Source organism: Populus trichocarpa, chromosome 5, assembly GCF_000002775.5.
Source record: "Populus trichocarpa isolate Nisqually-1 chromosome 5, P.trichocarpa_v4.1, whole genome shotgun sequence".
NCBI classification, from domain to species: domain Eukaryota; kingdom Viridiplantae; phylum Streptophyta; class Magnoliopsida; order Malpighiales; family Salicaceae; genus Populus; species Populus trichocarpa.
The window spans coordinates 24,137,270-24,158,143 of NC_037289.2; the positions used below are offsets into that span (position 1 = coordinate 24,137,270).

Below are 20,874 nucleotides of genomic sequence, written 5' to 3' on the forward strand. Positions count from 1 at the left end.
TCAAGTTAAGCTGCCGCCGCCGCCGCCACAGAAGTTATTCAACAGGGAAAACAATGGCAAACTAACTGAAGCTCAAGTTGAAGAAGGCCGTGGCGCTCTACTGCTCCCACCCCAACAATGCAGGGAGGCAAGTAACCTTGAATCAGTTAAGGTTCACAGACAAATCGTAGCTAGAGTTGAAGAACGCACTGGCGCTCTTCTACTCCCACATCAAGTATTCGAGAAAGCAAGTAACCGTGAATCTGTTGATGCTCAAAAACAAACCAAAGCTCAAGTTGAAGAACGCGGCGGCGCTCTACTGCTCCCACGCCAGCTAATAAAGAAAGCAAACAACTGTGGCCTAGTTGAAACTCAAGCTGGAAAACGCTATCCTGGTGTACTGCTTCCCCATGAATTTTTCCAAGCAACTTTATGAATTAGAGAGCAATCACCCAAGAGCCTGCAGCGGGCAATGATTCGGTTTCATTGTTGTACTCATTGGAGAGCGTTACTATTTTTGTAGCTACCTGATTCTTTTTTGCTAGTGTTCAAACTTTTCCATGTATTCGTTTCTGTTTATTAAGAGTTTTCAGGAGTTTTTGCACAGATTCTAGAACGAGTATTTTGTATACCATAATTAAAACGATCTTAATCCATAATCCTGAAAAATTAACCACTAAATCTGTGTTTTTTTCCCATCCTTTATCATAATTTCTACCAAGACAATTTGATAGCTGTTTTACCCTTTGAGAGGACTCTAGCTTGGTTGAGAAAAGAAAGCAAAATAAAACACATACCAAGTCCCATTTTTTCTCTCGTTCTCCTAAGTTTTCCCAGCAACCTAACAGACGGAAAGAAGAGACAGAATATGAGGCAAAAGGCTAGTGTGCAGGCTAGGTATTCATAGTCAATGTATTAGAAGGAAACGGAAGATTGCAGGCACTCACCTTAGCAGGAATAGAACTAGAATTTTCCATCCAATAAGAGATAGCAAATCAAGAAACGAATAAATGCACACAAACATTAATTTTCCAGTAAAATGCCGAGTGGTCAGTGGCCATTGAAGTTAAAACATGTAATGGGCATACAAAACAAAGCACTTGTGACCAAGAAAAAGAGTGCCACCGCACTTGCATATCTTCATAGAAGTTCTTATTTCCTACGCTTAATAGCATGTACGATTTTTCATGTTGTTATAGTCACACCACATCAAGTCACAAAAATCCAAACCCTGGAAACAATCCCAGACAAAGACGATGCTTCACGTACCAGCTCTGCCATACTCATGCAAACAGAACGTTACCGAATAACTAAGTTTTTAAATACCCTTACTGTACACAATAGCTGAACAACTAAACCCCGGAGATAATATTTTCATTGACTTCTAAGTTGCTTTAGAAAGCAAATGCCAAGCATCAATTAACTGTTAATTAAATAAAATAACTGGTAAGGGAGACGATGAGAACCTAAACCCAGTTGTAACAATTCCAAAAAGAGTAAAAGTAATCAGTTTATGGATAGTAAAGTAAGATAAGTTTCACTAGGTTGTACACTAAGTCATGTTTTCAACCATAGTGCTTTCCCTGCCATTATTGTCTTCACTGGTGATATTATCTCCATTGTCGCAAGCACGGAGATCAGGATAGTTTCGGTGGTTGAGAGAATGCAACCACAGAGCCACTGATCCTTCCTTGTGTTCTGTTGTCGCAATGTGTGAGTATATGTGCTTCATCTTGAATTCCTCTGCTTCCTCTTCGTAATCTTTCATGGAAAGTTCTTCATGGCTGTCTTTCCATTTCTGGTTATATGATGTGAAAAAGCACTCATCCAAGTATAACCCAACCTCAGGAGCCGTAGGCACATTGATGTTAACATTCCTGTAAATTTGGTAAAACATTGATTAGAGAAAAACATCAGTGATACGAGAACACAGCCCATTGAAAGGGAAAAAGATTAGAAGTCCTTACTTTTGCAGAGCAGTTTGTATCAACGACTCAGATGCACAGTTCCTCATAATAGCCACGGCAACACCAATCATCTTCCGTATCTGATGAAGCATGAAGCTCTGCCCAACAACCTCACACTTCACAAACTCAATGCCTTCAACAGCAACTGTAGTCTTAGCATCAAATGAAATGATGTAGCGCTGAGCAGAGGGGTCTTCAGCCTTAGTTCTAGTGGTAAAATTATGGAAGTTATGACTCCCCAAGTAATAATTCAATATTCGATTGAATCTCTCTTTCTCCTTCTCTCCGTAACAAAATCCACTTCCCTTAATCGCTTCCTCTTCTGATTTTGTATTTTTATCATCACCATTCTCAATGGACACCATTATCTCATCTTTAATTTCGGGGTTGGCATTAGCATCTTCGCTGTTTGATGAAATGCCTGACTCAGTTGTTTCAGATTTTTTACCGCTGTCTTCATTTTGAAAGACCTTAGTTTCATTAACAGATTCAGAATTCCTAATATCTCCATCACCATTATCCATAAGACCACTAACCTCCTCTTTTATTTCTGATTTTAAAGTAGTATCTTTATCGTTTGACCAAATTTCTGTTGGGGAAACATCAGATTTTGATTCAAAGCTGCGCTTACCCACAGCACCAACAACCTTACGCCCTCTTTCTGAACACTGCAAACACTTAACAAGCTCACTACCAGACCCTAAACTAGCTAACACGCTCTCCCTATCACGATGCGAGCAAGGATTAAGAGCAAAAACAGGAATTAAATAGACGTACCTTCTCCGATCACAAAACTTCTTAGCATTAAACGAACCCGTCACTCTCTTGTACCCGAAAATCCTAATCTGAGGAGAAAGATTTGAATGCAAGCGTTCCACAAGTCCAGGCGGGTCGATGTAGAACCGGCCCGAGACAACCTGTCCCACAGCGCTCACGCCCTTATCAGTACGAGCAGAACGAGCCCAGTCATAGCGCTTGGGGATGCCACGGTCATGTTCAGGGACAGCACCGGCGTGAAAAAGGGCCTCTTCGAGGTCCCCTTCTATGGTTTTGGCACCTGGGTTCTTCTGCATACCTTGATAGCCAACGCCACAGTATGTGAGGAATATTGCGATTTTGCGGCGCTTGTATCTTTGCTTTTTAATGGTTGTGTCGTCACCGGGGGTTGTGGTGGCGGCGTCTTCGTCCTCGGAGGTTGTAGTGGACATCTTGGGCCTTTTGAGGTCTGGTTCTTGTTGCTGTGGTGGTGATGTTGTGGTTTTTGAATCAGGGGTTTCCATTTTTTTGTTTATAAGATGATCAAGTTATCCATTAAAGTGTCAACATTGCTTGCTTTCCATCCCCTGGTAAAACCCTAGAGTCGAAGACACTGTTTAAAATGGGAACGTTCCTACGCGGGAGGTTTGACAGGAATAATGTGTTCCCTAGTGTGTTTTGTCGTGATTAATATTGTGATAATTTTTACGTATTGTGATTTAAAAAAATATTTTTAATTTTTATTTTAAAAAATGAGTTTTGAAAAATATATTTGGTTTGAAATAATAAGAGATGAATTTCTACATAAAAAATAAATAAAAAATAAGTCTTCATAAATAAATAAAACAACATCTTTTAATTTTTACAAATTCAAGGTTTGAAATGCAATTATATGTGAGGCTCTTAGCAAAAAATATAAATTATTTAACTAATCAAATTGTTTTTCTTCTAAGTTGGACAAAAAATAAAAACTACCATAGTACTGAATAATCTTCTAGTTAAGGAGAGTGTAATCATCTTTTAATCTAGTAGTTTCTTATCACATACCATAATGTCTTTGATTTTATGATAGTTGTTCGACTTAGTTAAAAACCGACCTGAAGAAGGATTCAGGTCAATATTTTTATTAAAATAACAACATTGCATTTAGATATATATATAAAAAAAACCTTTGTTGATGTTACCCTAGTCATATTTGAATCATGTTAATAGCTAATTTAACAAAGTTAATCACGCCACAAATCTATCCAATTAAGTTCATAAGGTTTTATTAGATAAATACATATTTTTTATTTAATTTAAAATTCAATTCAAATTTTGATTTAACTTAACAAATGAAGTTGAATTTAATAGTTGTGATTTTAGCATTATGGTCAATCTATAAATTTTAATTGAGGCTCGAGAATTCATCACTTGTTGAAGTTATGCAGGTAGTTTTAGAACATGTTTGTTTTTGCGTTTCAAAAATATTTTTCATCAAATTTTGAATTCATATTGATTTCAGTTTTTAAAGGTATTTTTTTCGGGTTTTTTTAGGCTATAAATAGGTTTATCATAGTTCCTACAATGTTTTTATAGGTGTTTGGGTAAAGAAAAAAAAGGTTGAAAAACAGGTTTTTTGGGTAAAAAAAAACTTAAACCCTGATTTTTTGAGCACCATAGTGGCTGAAATCCGAGTGGCTAGGGAGACTGGCTTAGCTTGCTAAGCCCAACATCGCTTAACCTTTGTGTGTTTTTTTTTCTAATTCTTTTTTAAAATTAATTCTTTTTTATGGTTTGTTTCTCTATTTTTTAAAATTTATATTTAAATCAGTACCCCTTCTCTTTTTTATTTTGTTTATAGAGTTTGTTTTAAATTACGATTATATTTTTAGTTGTGCATTCAAATTTGAAGAGTTTTTCTTATTCATCTTTTTTTTTTGTATGGATAAGCTTTATTTTTAAAAATAAAAAAAATATTTTCAGATAATATTTCTAATATGTGCAGTCTTGTATGATGTGTGTTTCTCTTTTTATTTTATTATATTAATTTAATTTGTGTCTCTGTTTCTATTATCGTTTGCATAGATAAAAAAATATTTTAATAAATAAATTTAGCAAATACAACTGGGTAAATGTTCTATTTTTTGAAATTAAATATCTTGATCCACACTTGTCTCATGATTTTTCAAGTTTTATTTTTAGGTATTGTTGATGATTTTTTATTTATTTATTCATATACATAGTTCTTGATTTATTTGATTATATATATATGTATAAAATTTTTAATTTGAACTTAGATTTTCTAAACTAAAAAAACACATTAAAAAAACTTAAATATATAATTGTTTTATAAAAAATAAAAATATTTAACTCACAACAAATAAAAACTACATAACTAGCTAGTATGGATGATTATGCGTAACAAACACTTCAACAACCACGGGGGCATGTAGCCAACAATCACGAGATTGCTAACTTGTCATGCTATATTTACTCCTAAATTCATCCAAAACACTCGCAAAAGTGCCAAATAACATCAAAACTAAAGACATCTTTTACCTGAATAAGGTTAAAGAACCCCCGAAACTAAACTAATTTATTCAGGGAGACAGGAAAGTGAAGTCTAATATCCATGCTAGCCCGTCAAGTCATCCAAAAATGTTTAGCCCATGACTAGCCTTTGTGTCCGGCTTCGCAATGGAGCTTTTTAAATGATGTTTAGATGATGAAATAAGACAAAAATAACATAAAAACCGACCAGGATAAAGTTATAATAGCAGAAATCAATATATAATGTTAAACTCATGGGTGCTACCATAAGATTGAAATAATCTAATTAAAAAAAAATTACAAAATTATTTTTTTAAATTGTATTAACTTTTCAAACATGGGATCCGAGTCATTGGACCCGAAGTATCCAATTTAGACAAACTATAAAATTCAATTTTCAACCAGTTAAATATAAAAGGAAGAAATTGAAAAAAAATTAACTATACAAATGGATTTAAAAAATAGCTCAAAAGAATGATAATCAAAATTAAAATACAAAATAAATGTTATATTTGATTGAACGGTGAAATTGAAAACAAAAATCAATTTAGTAAGAGGACTCAAAAAAATCAAATGAACGAGAGTCAAAATTGATATAAAACAATGTTTTGATTAAAGGGGGAGTTAAAAAGAATAAAAACTTTTATACGAGGGTCAAGAAAAAAAAACTATAAACAATAAGAACCAAATTGAAAAATAAAATACCATCAATTTGAATTGAAGGATGAAACTAAAAACCAATAAAATTTTTACAAGAGAGTTGAGACAAAACAAATTTAAAACTCAAAGAATGAAGACTAAATTGGAGAATAATATTTGATAATTTGAGATTGAAAAATGAAATTGAAAACAAATAAAACATCTACAGCAGGACTAAGATAAAAATTTATAAATCAAATGAATAAGAACCGAAGTTGAAGAATATTTTTTAATGCTAGGAGACGCTACACGCATCTTAGAAAGGACATGGGCACCTCCTACGCACCTCCGGGTGTGCCACATGCGCATGTTTCTTTTTTATTTTTTAGCTAAAATACCAACGCACCTCTAAGCTGATTTTATAATTATAAACAAAACCATTATGAAAAGGACATATAAGCCCCTGACTCCATGTTTATTTTATTTTTATTTTAAGAGAATTTTCATTGTTTCACTGTATATTTTTATTGTTTATTATTTTTTTATATCTGATCAAATATCAAATTGTCTTTCAGTTTAAATTGTAACAATGAAAAAATCACTGTGAAAAATACTAAAATACCCATTAACATCATGTTTTTTTTATCCCATGAGCATTTTAATCGTTTTACCGTGCAATCAAATCGCAAAAATACTTATATATCCTCACTCTATTTAATAATGACAACTGGACAATGTAAAAATACTTCAATACCCTTAGAAACACCTGTTAAGTTTTTTGGGTTGAGGGAAAAAACTGTTATTACACTATTTGAGTGAAGAGTGACAATGTGTCCAAAAGGTTAATCCTTTTCTAAGGTGTTTTAGTAATTTTTATTATGTATTATGACTAATTTCATAGTAAATTGCGTGTCAATCTATATTTTGGTTCTTAATTTTTAAATTTATTTTTGTTATTAATAATAAGATTTGACCAAATAACCTTGTCAAAAAGAATCATAATCTTCAAAAAATAGTGAGAATCATCTGGAAATCCATGGTAAAAAAGGGATTGATTTAAGATGACTGCACTGTCCAAACACAACACTAAACCATCTCAAACCCCTAAACAGAGCAAAACAATCACTAACTAGACACCTTTTAAATGAAATGGGCTGGGCTGCTTCTTTGTAAAATTCTGGTTATACTGGGCCGCTGCATACCTTCTCTTTTTCTCGACTCCAGCTCTTTCAAAATTCTCCCCTCCACTCATTCGTAATTTGTACTTAATTTTGTCAATTTAATTAGATAGAATGGATTGTAAGATTCAAATTCCTAAAACCTTCAAAGATGATCTTAATTCAAAAACTTAAATTATTATTTAATCAATGTTTTTATATTACTGCACAGCAATTACCAACACATTGACGATGTTCTGCTGTTCCTGTCATCCCTTTCAGTAATTATCGCTCTAATTAGATTATTCTTGTTCATGAACTATTGTCAGTGTGGTTATGTTAGTGTTAATGGCTTTTATTCAGTGGAAGGGAGATCCCTGTTCAGGCAACTGTCGAGGCCGGACTCGAAGTTAAACTGTTTATAGTCTGTGAGCAGCCATGTAGTTTCTAGATTTGATTGAAACTTTTCACGCCGGACCTATCACACACAATCATACCCGTCGTCATCGACCTCATCATTTGTGTTTTGAAACTGCACAAAAACACATCTTCCCTACCGCCACGCATAATCTTCCCTTCTCCAGAACTATAAGAAGTTTTTTTTACTTTTTCTTCTCTGTAAAACCGGACAGAACTCTTCTCTCTCTTTCTCTCACGTGATGCAAACTGCAGTGTGTCAAAATCTGTCATTCATTGAAAATTGTAAAAAAGGAAAAACACCCCAATTCTATCCTCAATCATCACTGCTTTTCTTTAGCACTATCCAATATTCTCCACGCATCTCTGCAATCTTTTCAGCTTTCCAATAAAAGACAGTCATTTTCTCAGGTTCTTAATTGAGTCAGAACTCAGAAGTCATCCCATGACAATTAGTCAGCACCAAAACCTCTTCATCGCAATTTTCTGCAAGGATTCCTCTTAAAAATCACAAGGAAGTATTTCATGAGCTTGCGAGTGTTAATTTTTGTGGCTGAACATGCTTTTTAGAGAGCATTTCTCAGCGTGATTGCGGTTGCTTTTCAAATAACTTTTCGTATTGAAATGCATATCAAAAAATTAAATTTTTTGGGAACGCGGTTTGCACCACGTTCCCAAACATATTCTTAAAATGTTTTTTGAACTGATTTTTATATGAAAATTATCAAATTTGTAAATTTTTTTAGATATTTTTTGATAATTTTAATGTGTTTACACATACATTACCAAATATTCACTAGATGACATAGATTGCACTTAGAACAATGGAACAACTTCTTACATATACTCTCGAGATAAAATAAAAAGGAAAAAGACACGCGAGAGAGACAGGAGCTTAGTTTAATTATAAAAACAAAAATATATAATGAATAATTTTTAGTCGGTTTTTTATAGGCGGGACAAGAGGACAAGGACAAAAACAAAACCAAGTTAACTTTGTTTTTTTTACAGATATTCCTTTAGACTTTCATAATTTAAATCTCTATATTTGCATTTAAATCTATACCGTACTTTAATTAACTTAATTTTCACTATTAAATCTAAAATATAGAAAAGAAAAAAGAAAAAAAGTCATTAAAAAACAAGTTAGATTTTAACAAAAAAAATATATACATGAAGAGGCGGGGATTAAAATATTTTTTTAAAAAATTGAATTTGTAATAATTAAAGTTATTATCTTGCATTTTCAATCATATTAGATTTTAATTTTGTATTGGTGCAAATATTTTATTTGATACGGGATTAGTTTAATTATTTATTTTATTATTAAATATATTTGAGAAGTAATTTAATGACCAATTAAATCCTAATTTAATTATATTATATTTTTAGCAATGAACTATAATTTTTACGATGACAACAAATTCTTTATCAACGTGAATTTGATGAGCTAATTAAGAAAGTACTATATATATATATATATAAGCAATGCTTATTATAAACAAAGGTGACAATATATAATAATTCCTATCTATTATTTTAAATATTCCAAGTTTAACGGTAATGAACATCAAAAGTGGAATTAATAAATATTTTTATATTTTGTCTTGCCCGTCCCTCGTTAAAGAAAAAAAATATAAAAAACAAGCTTTGACCAAATTGGAACAATTTCATATCATCCCTTTTATTCCAGGTATATATCTCTGTATTTTCTATCACTGCCAGCAAACAAACGCAACTTAAATTCTCCATCCTGTAGCAGATTCTTTTCCTCATGGCTAAAACAAAATCAATGCTTTCATTTGATCGATGTTTTCAATACAAATAATTAAGAACATTAAACACACATGAGAAAATCATAGTCAATGATGCATGAGAGGCGCCCACCGCATGCATCAAAAGTGAAGGGATGGTAGAGAGTCATAATGATTGCTGCATGGCCGCAGCACAAACGCGACTCCTTTACCCATGAAATAATTAATCAGCAATTAAATAAATAAACATGCAACAAGGAGGTTGACATTGTTCTGTGGCTTGAACAAGAGGAGAAGAGCTGCAACTCGCACCAATTACAAGCAAAGCCATTGGTTTCACATGGTAAAAACTTTCTCGTGTCAACCCTTGTCTGCCACTCTTGTAGCTATGATCCGTATCACATTTTAAATTCATAGGTCATTGTGCTCCCCACAAGAAACGTTTAGCAATCGTCTTCATGATGCAATTAATTCCTCACTCGTGAAGACCCAATTCCACTAATTGTGCACAATGATGAATGATCCACCTCTTCCCCCACGAAGCTTTTATCTCTTTCGGTGGTGTGTTCAAGAGTGCGATGAAACTGTAATTTTTAAAATTATAATTTTTTACATTTTTGTATATCAAAAATTAATATAAAAAATATTATTTTAATATAAAAAATCAATATTTTAAAAAATAACTTTTACAACGCTCTCAAACAAGCTATTAACAGATTACACAGAACATATACTTCACAAGCAATACTTTATCAAATTCAAAAGGGATCCGACGGTGAAAAATGTCTAGGATGATGTTACTATTAATTTCTTTTAACCTTTGTGTTGAGCTCGTTTATCTTCTTTAATAAATGATTTGCTACAAAGGCAGGCAGGCAGGCAGGCTTTTTAACAATTTCGATGGGAGTTTTTGCTCTTGGAATTACACGTAATTAATTTGACTTGTCGTATTCTAGGTTTTCAAGAGATGATGAACGATATAGGCATGTCCACATGTTGTTGTTTTATGGGTTCCGTGCTGCCTAACTTGTACTTTTGTTAACTGTAATTGAAGGTTTACCAGACCTTGCAAGGCTGTGGACTTGTAGCAGTACAAATCGCGGGCAACTCTTGACCTTTCCCATCTCTCAAGCCTCCACTTACCTGTTACAGAATATGAATCCAAGCATTCCAAGGTAAAAGCTTCTACTTTAATCACCAAGTCGTAGATCGAAAACCTTTTCAAACCAGGAAAAAACAGGCAAAACCCTCACCCCTATATATGAGTTGAAGACTTTTTTTTCCTTGTCACAAGTCAACAGCCAACAGAAGCCATGGCAGTTAACAGTCGCAAGATTACGGTATCTCGTATTAAAAAATAAGATAAATGGCTTCAGTGGACATGAAGAACTTGGATCAGGAGACAAAATGGGAATGCATGCTCTTGAGTTAAAGAATGATACTGACAGTACTGTCCGTCTGACCAGCACCAAGAGGCATGATTGGCGTTTTCTTTTGCGTAAAGTGGAAAATCCAATGCATTGGTGATGAACTTTTTTGAAGCTTTATTTACCTGAGAGCAGATCCACTCGAACCTCATTAATCATGAAAAAGAGTGGATTTCCATGGATCGAGCTGTGCAAAAATGCAAAAAGTCTCCACCACTTAAAAGCAATACACCTTCCACACAGCCACTTTCATACATATTCCTTCTTTACCAGCTTCAAAGTTCACCTACTAGCTAGTCTGTGAAAAAAACGTGATTTTGTTTTTCCAATGGGAGGGATGTTGCTTGGAAAATACATAGTGTGGTTATATCATATTTTTTAAAATAACCTTTTAGTATTTTATTATTATTTCAATGTATTATGATCTTATCTAAAATAAAATATTATTTTGATATATATATTTTAAAAAATATATTTAAAAAACAACACTCTCCTATGCTAATAAGCAAATAAAAATCATCAATTCATTTGGAAAAGAAATTTGTATCCCATGATTTGGAAACTGTGAAAAGGAAGGTGGAATTGCTACGTGAAATATATATATATTTCCAATCTTATTAATTATGATTCGGATTCGAAATTTGCGAATATAATTGAATTTTCAAAGATCTAATTCCTGTACTGTGAATGTTCCTGTGATCAAACATGAACTGGTTTAAGGATTTCAAAAAAGAAAAAAAAGAACTCTTACACTAGGAAGGATAATTTAAATTTCACTGAACCGACAGCTCAACATATGTATAATCATTGAATGCCTTCGATCTCCCTCTCCTCTTCTATTTAGCTAGTCACCCCCTTTTCTTCATAATTAATAACCATATACTAGTGGTTGAATGAGTATTTGTTTTCTCTTGATTTTAGGTTCAAGCTCTGTGTTTGTTAATATAATAGTCACTGAAAATTTACGTTAAAGTGTACGTAAACTGAACCAAACACCTGCCTTAATCTAAAACAAAATATTATTCTGTCCTTGAAATAAAGTAAACTCATTTCATTTGCATTATCAGCTTACAAATCTCTATAATTTTATGGGTCCATTTTCTCCCATAACACTAGAAGTCAATCTGTGTTAGCACACTGTACCTCAAATAAGAGAGGTTAGACGGGAACAAAGTCAATATGAGTCTGTGAATTCTACGCAGGGATCCTGGTACATCATCATCTTCTTTACGTAATCCATTTTTTCAAACTTTTGAACTGTGAGAATTGATTGGTGATGGTTGGTGGTAGATTCAGAGCAATAAGTGTTAAGCAGTGGACAGCGTGGGAGCCTTCGTACGGGGTTTTGTTGTCATAATATAGATTCTCACGCATATGTAATAAGTAATCTGTGAGAGTTTGTTGATGAAAAAGTTCTTGGCCTGGAGCTGGTGAAAGAAACCGTGTTTAATATTTAACGATGAGATGCAACAATTCAGCACAGAAACAGTCACAAGTTTTGAGGTGCGAGGGTTGTGGGAGTGATGAGTGCGACGTATCAATCGACAAAAGGGAAGATCTCCCTCCCTCCAAGTTTCATTAATATAATTAATTAATTAACTCTGTCATTTTTCATTGTTTTTCAATCTTCTTTTGTCTTTACTTTTGAAGCAATGGGAGTGTTTTTTTTTTTAAGTTTATAATAGTGTAATTAAACCTTAACGGCCTGCGAACGCCGGGTTTAAAAAATTATGTGAAAATGACCCAATTAATTGTAAGAGTAACTTTCATCACGTCAAAACCTGATTTAATTTTTTTAATTTTAATTTTTTTAAAAATATTTTTTATAATTTAAATAAAATACTTAAAACAATAATATTTTAAATTAATATTGACGATTAAAACAGTTAAATTATAATTTTGTTGTTCTCAACAAAAAAATAAAATTGGCATAGGCATGGCGGTAGCGAGGCATTTTAATTGTTTTTTGCACAGTAAAATAATTACAACCTATTTCAAAGCAAAAATTAATGAACTTACATGTAGGGATTGTTTTGACTTTTCCCATAGAAAAATGACTATTTTATCATTGAATTCAAGTTATCTTTAACTTACATCCAAGGTTTTTTCTAATCTTTTCATTGTGTTTTTTTTTATTATCAAGTAGGAATAGGTCAATTTGGTATTTTAGATGATATAAAACATTATTTAATATTAAAAGTAGATGGTGCGTGCAGTTTAAGTGGGTGCACGTTGCTTTACCCACACTCTTCAGATGGTACGTGCAGAGTTGTTCGATAATATTTGGGTCAATTTGGTGTTTTAGATGATATAAAATACTATTTAATATTAAAAAATTATTGGCGCGTGCAATTCAAGTGGGCGCACATTGCTTTATCCACACTTTTTCAGGCTGTGCGTGTAGAGTCGTCTGATGACATTTGGGTCAATTTGGTGTTTTAGATGATATAAAATATTATTTAATATTAAAAAGTTGTTAGCAGTGCAGTTCAAGTAGGCACACATTACTTCATCCGCATTCTTTGGGTGGTGCGTGCAGAGTCATCTGATAGCATTTGAGTCTTCGTGGTGTCCACTCCATTCCCATGCAACGCGCAAGACAAAACCTACTTCAGGTTTGGTGCTGACAACTTTTTTTTTTTTCTGTTTATAAAGATCTCATCCTTGATTTTTGCGTCTTGCCTTGCAAAATCTCACAACAACCCTTCAATTCATTTTTTTTTCAAGACTTGATCCCTACTATTCTTGTTACCATTTGTTTTATTTTAGATAATTCATAAAATTAGAATTTTCTTTCAATCCCATCCTTTATTATTTTTTTTATCTGTCAAATTTGATCATCGTACTTTTGATTGTTATTTTTGTTTTAAATCATTTTTCTAAACTGAATTTGGTTTTCAATTGCATCATTCGACATTTTATTTTATTTTCTTGTAAAATTTGATTCAGATTCTTTTAATTGCTATTTGTTTTGTTTTGAATAATTTTTTATTGAGACTTTCATTTCCAATTTTATCTGTTGAGATATTTCGTTGATCAGAAATTTAGCTTCATGATTTTTCTGGATTTTTTTTTATGAGATGATTTGGGTCTCAGAACCCGAATCACATGTTTGAAAGATTAATTTAGGTTAACCCAGATCTTCCTTTTGGTTTATTTTACAATTAATATTTTTTGATTTCATCATTTTACGAGGTTGACTCATGCTAAGCTTGTTTTGTTTAATTTATTTGCTATTGATGTTTTTTTTATATTATTAAATTAACCAGAGTTATAAAATCCAATAAAATTAATGAACTGACTTTCAAATTAATTCTTTAAAAATATTACCGTCCTCTAAATTCTTTTTTTCTTACACTGGAAAATGCTTGATCCGGCGGCTACCAATCCAATGTTGGCTAAGATGCTAGGTGAATTTGTTCCTGTGTTGTCATTTAGATTGGAATTAGTGAAAGAAATCATAACACACTACAAGATTTAACAGTTTTACTGACAGAATTTTTCCGTCGGTGTAAGACACATATTCCATCGGTAATTATATTACCGACGGAATCAAAGACGGAAATGATCCGTCGGTGAATCGTTCGTCGGTAATGTTTTGTCCGTCGGTAAATCCGCTGGTAATAGAATTACCGACGGATTTACTGACGGAACAGACGCGTCGGTAATAATTTTTTTATTACCAACGGAATTACCGACGGAAAGTCCGTCGGTAATTATTGAAAAACATTTAAAAAAAAATTCATTTTATAAAATTATAAAATAATTAAATTAACATAAATTAACACTGTATAATATATACTCAAAATGCTTGGAAAAAAGAATAAGAAAATCAATTCAAACAAATTTGCAACAAATAAATAAATAAAATAAAAAAATAAATTCAACTAAAAAATTAATTCATATGAAAAAAATGAAGTTGCAATTGCTAAAAATTTAAAAATCCTATAAATAAATCTACTAAAAATTGATCTCATATGAAAAAAAAAAATCTCACAACAACATTTATACAATTATTAAGAACAAAAACAATTAAAAATAGAATAAAAAACAAATATAGTGAAAAAAATCATGAAAAAGGAAGAAAAAAGAAAAATCTTACCTTAATGTAGTTGCAAGTGAAGCTAAGAAGAGAAAAAAAATTTCATTAAGCATATTAATTAAAAAAAAAACCAAGAGGATAAAAGAAGAAAGAAGAAGAAGACATACCCAAGCATGGAGGAAAAGAGAAGGAGATGAGGAGAGAAAAGAAGAGAAAGAAATAGATAAGAAATGATGTTTTTTACATAAAGTGAAGAAGAAGAAGAAGAAGACATACCTTAATGATGTTTTTTACATATAGTGAAGAAGAAGAAGAAGAAGAAGAAGAACAAGAAGAAGTAGAAGAACAACAAGAAGAAGAACAAGAAGAAGAATAATAAGAAACGGCTCTGTCTCTTGTGAAATAAGGGCATTCAGGTTTTTTATTGGGACGATTTACCGACGGATTTACCGACGGATAATTAAATATTAAATATTTTTTAATTATTCCGTCGGTAATTCCATCGGTAATATTTAATTTAAATTTTCAATTTCGTAAATTTTTTTCAGAAACCGCCAAAAAATTACCGACGATTTTTCAATCCGTCGGTGATTCCGTCTGTAATATTTAAATGAAAATTTTAAATTAATTGAATTTTTTCAGAAAACCGCCAAATAACACCGACGACTTTTCAATCCGTCGGTGATTTACTCTCTGGAAAATACCGACGGAATTTTCCGTCGGTGATTCCCTTTGTAATTAACATGATGAACAGTGTTCACAATTTACCAGTAATTCCGTCGGTAAGTCCGTCGGTAAAAATGACACGTCATCATTTTTTTTTGCTTTGTTTTAATTTTTTTTCCCACGGTAATTCCCTCGGTATATACCGAGGGAATATTTCCGTCGGTAAAATCCCTCGGAAATTTACCGACGGAAATATTCCCTCGGTATTTCCGTTTGTATTTATTAATTTTCTGGTAGTGACAAAAACATTTATCACATGTAATTAGGATATAAATTTTTATAACACGCCGAAGATGTAATTAATAAAAACTTTATCTTGATGTGTGAAAATTAGAGTAAGGTTGATGGGTCAAGCCCGAATTGGAAAAAAAAATAATAGAAAAAAACCCGAGTGAAAACAGTAATAAACACACTGCATTGTTTCAAAGGAGCGAGGAACGTGGAAGAGAAAAGTAACCCTAGTAATGTTATAATTACATTGACCTATGTCTACCTTCGATCGATTTTTTTAATAAGCCAAGAGGGTGGGCGTGTTTGAATTTTGAAGAAGAACATTTCTTACACAGGAGAGGAATGTTACCTCGGATTCCACACTGATCATGACATTAGTGCTGTAATAGCATGCAGGACCCAATCCACGAATGTTGAGGAGGAAGGTTGGCCAATGGCTCCTGATCTCTCACGACAATCCGTAGGATAATTAAATAAAAATCCTTTTCCGTTTGAATTGATAAAGTGTTTGAAAGGTGTTTTCAAAATATATTTAAATTTCTTATGCGTGTTTCTTTAATGATTTTTAAATGAAAATGACAAGGCCATCGTAAAATATAATAAAATAAAATTAATTAATGACTTTTTAATCAAAACATGTTCTTGTAAAAATGCTTGTATGATATTACAAACACTCACAAATATAATAAGTTAGTTTCCAGGCCCGCGTCATGATGTGAATTTGATCAAATTTTTAAATATAATTTTCAAATTATTTATTATTATTATTAATCTTCGACTCGGTCAGTTAATCTTGAAACCTCTCGAATTATCTTTATGCCTAACCTAGATTCAAAATTTAGATTTAAAATTAAAATCATATGAGAGTCGTCACGATATAATTCAGTTGACTTGATCGATTTAAAAACAACTCACAATAAAAAAAAATCTAAGAATGAAATCACGAAAAAAAAAAAATCCCTTAACCCAACTTCTTTTATTGCATAGATTTAAAATTGAACCATGTAAAAATTAATCTGATATAATTTAATTATCTTGATCAGTTAAAAAACAACTCGACTAACTAATAAAAAAAATATAACGATGTAATTGATAAAAAAATCTCGATTAACTCTTTAACTAGTTTAAATTTAAAATTCATATATAAGAGTTGCGTGATATATTTTAATTCTCCTAATCATTCCAAAAACAATCTTACGAATCCTAAAGCTCCATGAAGTTTACCAATTCTTTTACTGTAGCAAGAGCATGCATGCAACAACCGTTGCGTGGATTATAAGAATTTAGACTATGTCACTCACCTTCTTTTTGAGAATTGGAGTCAAGGAATTTTACCCATTTCCACATCGGCATGATTAACATTCGACGTTTAGGAGAATGGGGTTAAGTATAAGAATTAGTTGGGCACCAAAGTCATTGCCAATGGATGATAAGTGGTTGTGATTAGTCGATTGCAGACCTATTTTAATTAGACTATATAGATATCATTATGAGAATAGTTATAAATCGATGAGAAATGACAAATTCCAAGAAAAGATCTAGGTTGCGTGGAGTGATTTCTAATTTTTAATCTGATTATTGAATTATATTTAAATTTTTCAAATGATTTTATAAGATCATTTTATTTTATAGAAGGGTCACCTTGTTAAAAATAATTAAGGTCCGGAAGATAATTAAATTAAAGTATGTTGTTTGAGCTAATTTAATTACTATTAATTCTTTTAGATTTCATAGCTTGTTTGGAACTTTTATTTTTGGATTTTTTTTAGTTTGTTTAGGGTATTTTTTTAAATTTATATAAGAAACTGTAAATTTGTTTTTAGAAACAAACTATTTAAAAATAAAAAATTCAATAATGAGATTTCAAAATATAATTTTTGTATGGCAACTCCATTCAATAAAATTCTATATTGACTGCTCTCATTATTTTTTAATTAGTTTGTTTCTGCATGCGTGAAAAAAAAGAGCATAACCCCACACGTAATTACAACCTAAAATTCTAATTGCTGACTGAAGTTACCACATGATTCACTCACCGTGTAAAGGAAGGAAGGAAGGAAGGATGATGTGCAAGGGCAACTAATTTGACCAGCCGCATTTGCCAAGGGACGATGCCCTAGTACTACTACAGATCACTTTTGTCCTCACTCGCTCGCCTGATCGCCCTTAATTATCCCATCGAACATGTGGAGCCAATATCCTAGAGAAAATGCAACTATCCTAGAGACAATCAGCACTAGCAGCACCCATTTTCATGAACTGCAGGCGTTAAAATGCCCCTCCATGAATCAAACGGCTCCTGGTAACCCTATGCGTGCCCTATAATAATGAAAATCCCAGGGAACGGTTCTGATGAATGATGACAGATGGACCCTATAAAGCTATGCTTTTCTACATGCCTCACTGGAAGGGGTCGGTAGCATCTAAATAAAGTAGGAGTGAAACTAGCAGGGAGACCACCCTCTTTAAAATCCAAAGAAAAGCTGCTTTTAATCTGAAACTGATCTTGCTATCTGGCTACCTCTTGTTTTGTCACTACGTTGGGGTTATCAACTCATCACTAAACCATACACCAACTTCCCTGCTAGTATATTTCTTAGCCATTAGACAAAAGACCAAACCCCTCGTATTTCTTCAGTTTCTGAGAGAGAAAGAGGCGTGTGTGGCATCAGAAACGAGGGTTAGGACTTAGGAGGTGAGAGAACGCAGGAAAAGACTGGAGGGAGGGAGGGATTGGAGGGTTTTCATCAGTAACGAGGGAGGATGATGATTCTTTCCCTGATCCTTCTTAATATATACGATGTCTTACAGACCTGTAATTCATAGGAATATGGAAGGAACCGTCTAATCTGATCATTATTACAACTCCAAAACAATTATTAATTATTTCTCTTGTCTTTTTAAGTCTTCAAATCACCTCTTCTTCTCCCCCCTCACTGCCCTTTTCAATTAATTACACCCACAAGGAGCCCCTCCCTCTTTCTCTCTCTTATTTACTGTGCTATACCATACTTTCTTCTTAAATAGAACCCATCTGTCCCCAAGGATTGTTATTACTCTCTAGCTGTCTGTTTTCCTTGTATGTGTCTGTGCCTTCCAGTGGTGAATACTAGGACAGCTAGCTAGCTAGCTTTCATGTGGATTTAGCAAAGGGTTTCTTACAGAGTTTATTGGCATTCTGTCCACCTCCTATCTTTAGAAATTAGAATATCTCTTTCATATGGAGGTGGGCATACTGCCAACCGAGCTCTGTTGGTCTCTCTTTGTAAAACCCTCGTGATTATTCTGTCATCATCGTCATCTTTTAGCTCTTTCTCTCTTGCAAGAAAGAAAGATCAAAGGTAAAGAATCTGCATGCGCTATGATGATCTCTAGCAACCTCTTCTTTTTTTTTTGTTTTTTTTTTTTGTGGTAAGCTTCTTTTGTTTTTCTGATCATGGTGGTCATGCACTGGCAGCTTCTGGCCCTTATTTGGCTTCTACTTGATGACTCCAACTTTACCATCTACTTTTCCTAATAAAACACAAAAAAATCAATAAAAGAGAAAATCACTACGACTTGCTTTGATCACCTGTTGATTGCCATGGTTCAATTTTCTGCAGAAAATTAGAGGTAATGAGGCATCACATGTGCAGAATCCTGGTTTTCACTTTGTAGATCTTAACCTATGTGACTTTTTCCTGGGTTTTTGGGTGTAATTGCTCCTTTCATACTTGCCTATATTTCATAATCTAACAGTGCATAATGCATTGCTCTCTTCATCTCATCATCCAGGCTTATCTATCTCTTATTTCCCCTTTGAATCTAACTCAAGTGATCGTACTCAAGATTAGTTCAATTAATAAAGACTCAAAGAGTTGAAGGCTGGACGATGCCTCTTTGCAGCGATCATACGAACTCAACTCAACTTAATTATAGGATGCATCGAAGGTCTTTGAATCAAAACCCCTTTGTAATGATCCTCTATCTGCCTCTTTATATATATATATATATATATATATATATAAAATCATGTTGAGTATCTAGTTATATATTTCAGTGTTCATGGCTTCATGCATGTCTACCACACCAATTTTTTCCCCTCATTGTCAGATATTCAACTAATATCTAATTTGGTTGGGCAGGTCTTTCGTTAGGGCATGCCAAACACTCCATTTCTATGATATACTCCCAAGTCCACACGCTGAGTGTCTTTTTTGATGATGTAAAGGCAAAATTTCTAAATAATTTGTTGTGATTGTGCTTTGTGCATTTGGCCATCAGACGCATGGAAATGTTTGGAATAATAATAGAGGGTTACATTACCAGGTGGCTCCACTCAAGGTTCCACATTGATGTTTGAAAGTCAAGCTTTTTTGCTTTAAGCACTTGCTCATAGAATTTTGTATTAGTGATTTTGATTCTTGTATCCCTTTTGGTTCAAATGTGACTTCAATTTAGGCATGGTAGGACACTCAATAAAAGGGTAAAATAAGAGCCGCTGGGATGGTGATAATTACTCCATCGGGGACCATAATATGGCTGAGTAATGGCAGTACTGTGTTCTTTCAGTGCACAAAACTGGAGGGGGCGACGAGGGACCATAAGCATTTATCAAGGTAAAGAAGTTCACTGTTAGGGCTCCATCCAGAAATAAATTGGACTCAGTACCAAAAAGCAATGAAATTCGAAATTTATTTAAGCATTTTTTAATCTTCTATATGTCCGGATATTGTGACCTTTTTTGTACAAGTCATTGCTTTTTTTTTTTATTATCGAAATTTACTTATTTTGATAATGTATTTTTTTTATAAATAATTCAGACTGTACGAAGGATGAACCAAAAGAAAGAGGAATTGCGTTGTGTTTTTTTTATAATCGAAATTTACTTATTTTGATAATGTATTTTTTATAAGTAATTCAGACTGTACGAAGGATGAACCAAAAGAGAAGTAGAGAAGCTATTGACTACTCGCAAGGCTTCCAAATGCCTAATTGTATTATGCCACGCGGCACAAAAATATGAAAGTAGAGAAGTAGGAGGAATAGAGAGGGGTAAAATTGAAACTCGAGATACTTTTAAGGGGAAAATTGACAATTCCCATAGTTCAGGGAGGTATTTTGCCCCTTTCAAGTTACATCCCTGGCAAACCCCAAGCGTGAGCGCATTCCTCGTGTGTTTGTACGTGAAGCAGAAATTTTTAAAGCTTCACCCAATTTTGTGCAAAGCCCAACATGGAAGAATTTCACCTTTCCTGTTACAGAGTG

The 20,874-nt window shown here is 33.0% G+C and overlaps 1 protein-coding gene and 1 long non-coding RNA gene across 5 annotated transcripts; one reads left to right on the forward strand and one right to left on the reverse strand.

Moving 5' to 3' along the window:
- Window positions 1–1,324: 1,324 nt before the first annotated feature.
- On the reverse strand, window positions 1,325–3,367 carry LOC7485628 (uncharacterized). The gene is made up of 2 exons (XM_024600371.2): window positions 1,947–3,367; window positions 1,325–1,856 (listed from the first exon to the last, which is right to left on the reverse strand). The coding sequence occupies exons 1-2, from the start codon at window positions 3,224–3,226 to the stop codon at window positions 1,532–1,534; spliced, it is 1,605 nt and encodes a 534-aa protein (XP_024456139.2). The 5' UTR covers window positions 3,227–3,367; the 3' UTR covers window positions 1,325–1,531.
- A 14,479-nt stretch (window positions 3,368–17,846) lies between these two features.
- Window positions 17,847–20,544, forward strand: LOC112327633 (uncharacterized). Of its 4 annotated transcripts, none has more exons than XR_008059319.1 (3): window positions 17,864–19,579; window positions 19,752–20,225; window positions 20,430–20,544. It is a non-coding gene; the product is annotated as an uncharacterized LOC112327633 (long non-coding RNA). The 4 variants fall into 4 exon arrangements; XR_002981987.2 differs by lacking the exon at window positions 20,430–20,544 and having other exon boundaries at window positions 17,865–18,968; window positions 19,085–19,579; window positions 19,752–20,309; XR_008059320.1 differs by lacking the exon at window positions 20,430–20,544 and having other exon boundaries at window positions 17,847–19,557; window positions 19,752–20,375.
- Window positions 20,545–20,874: the final 330 nt, after the last annotated feature.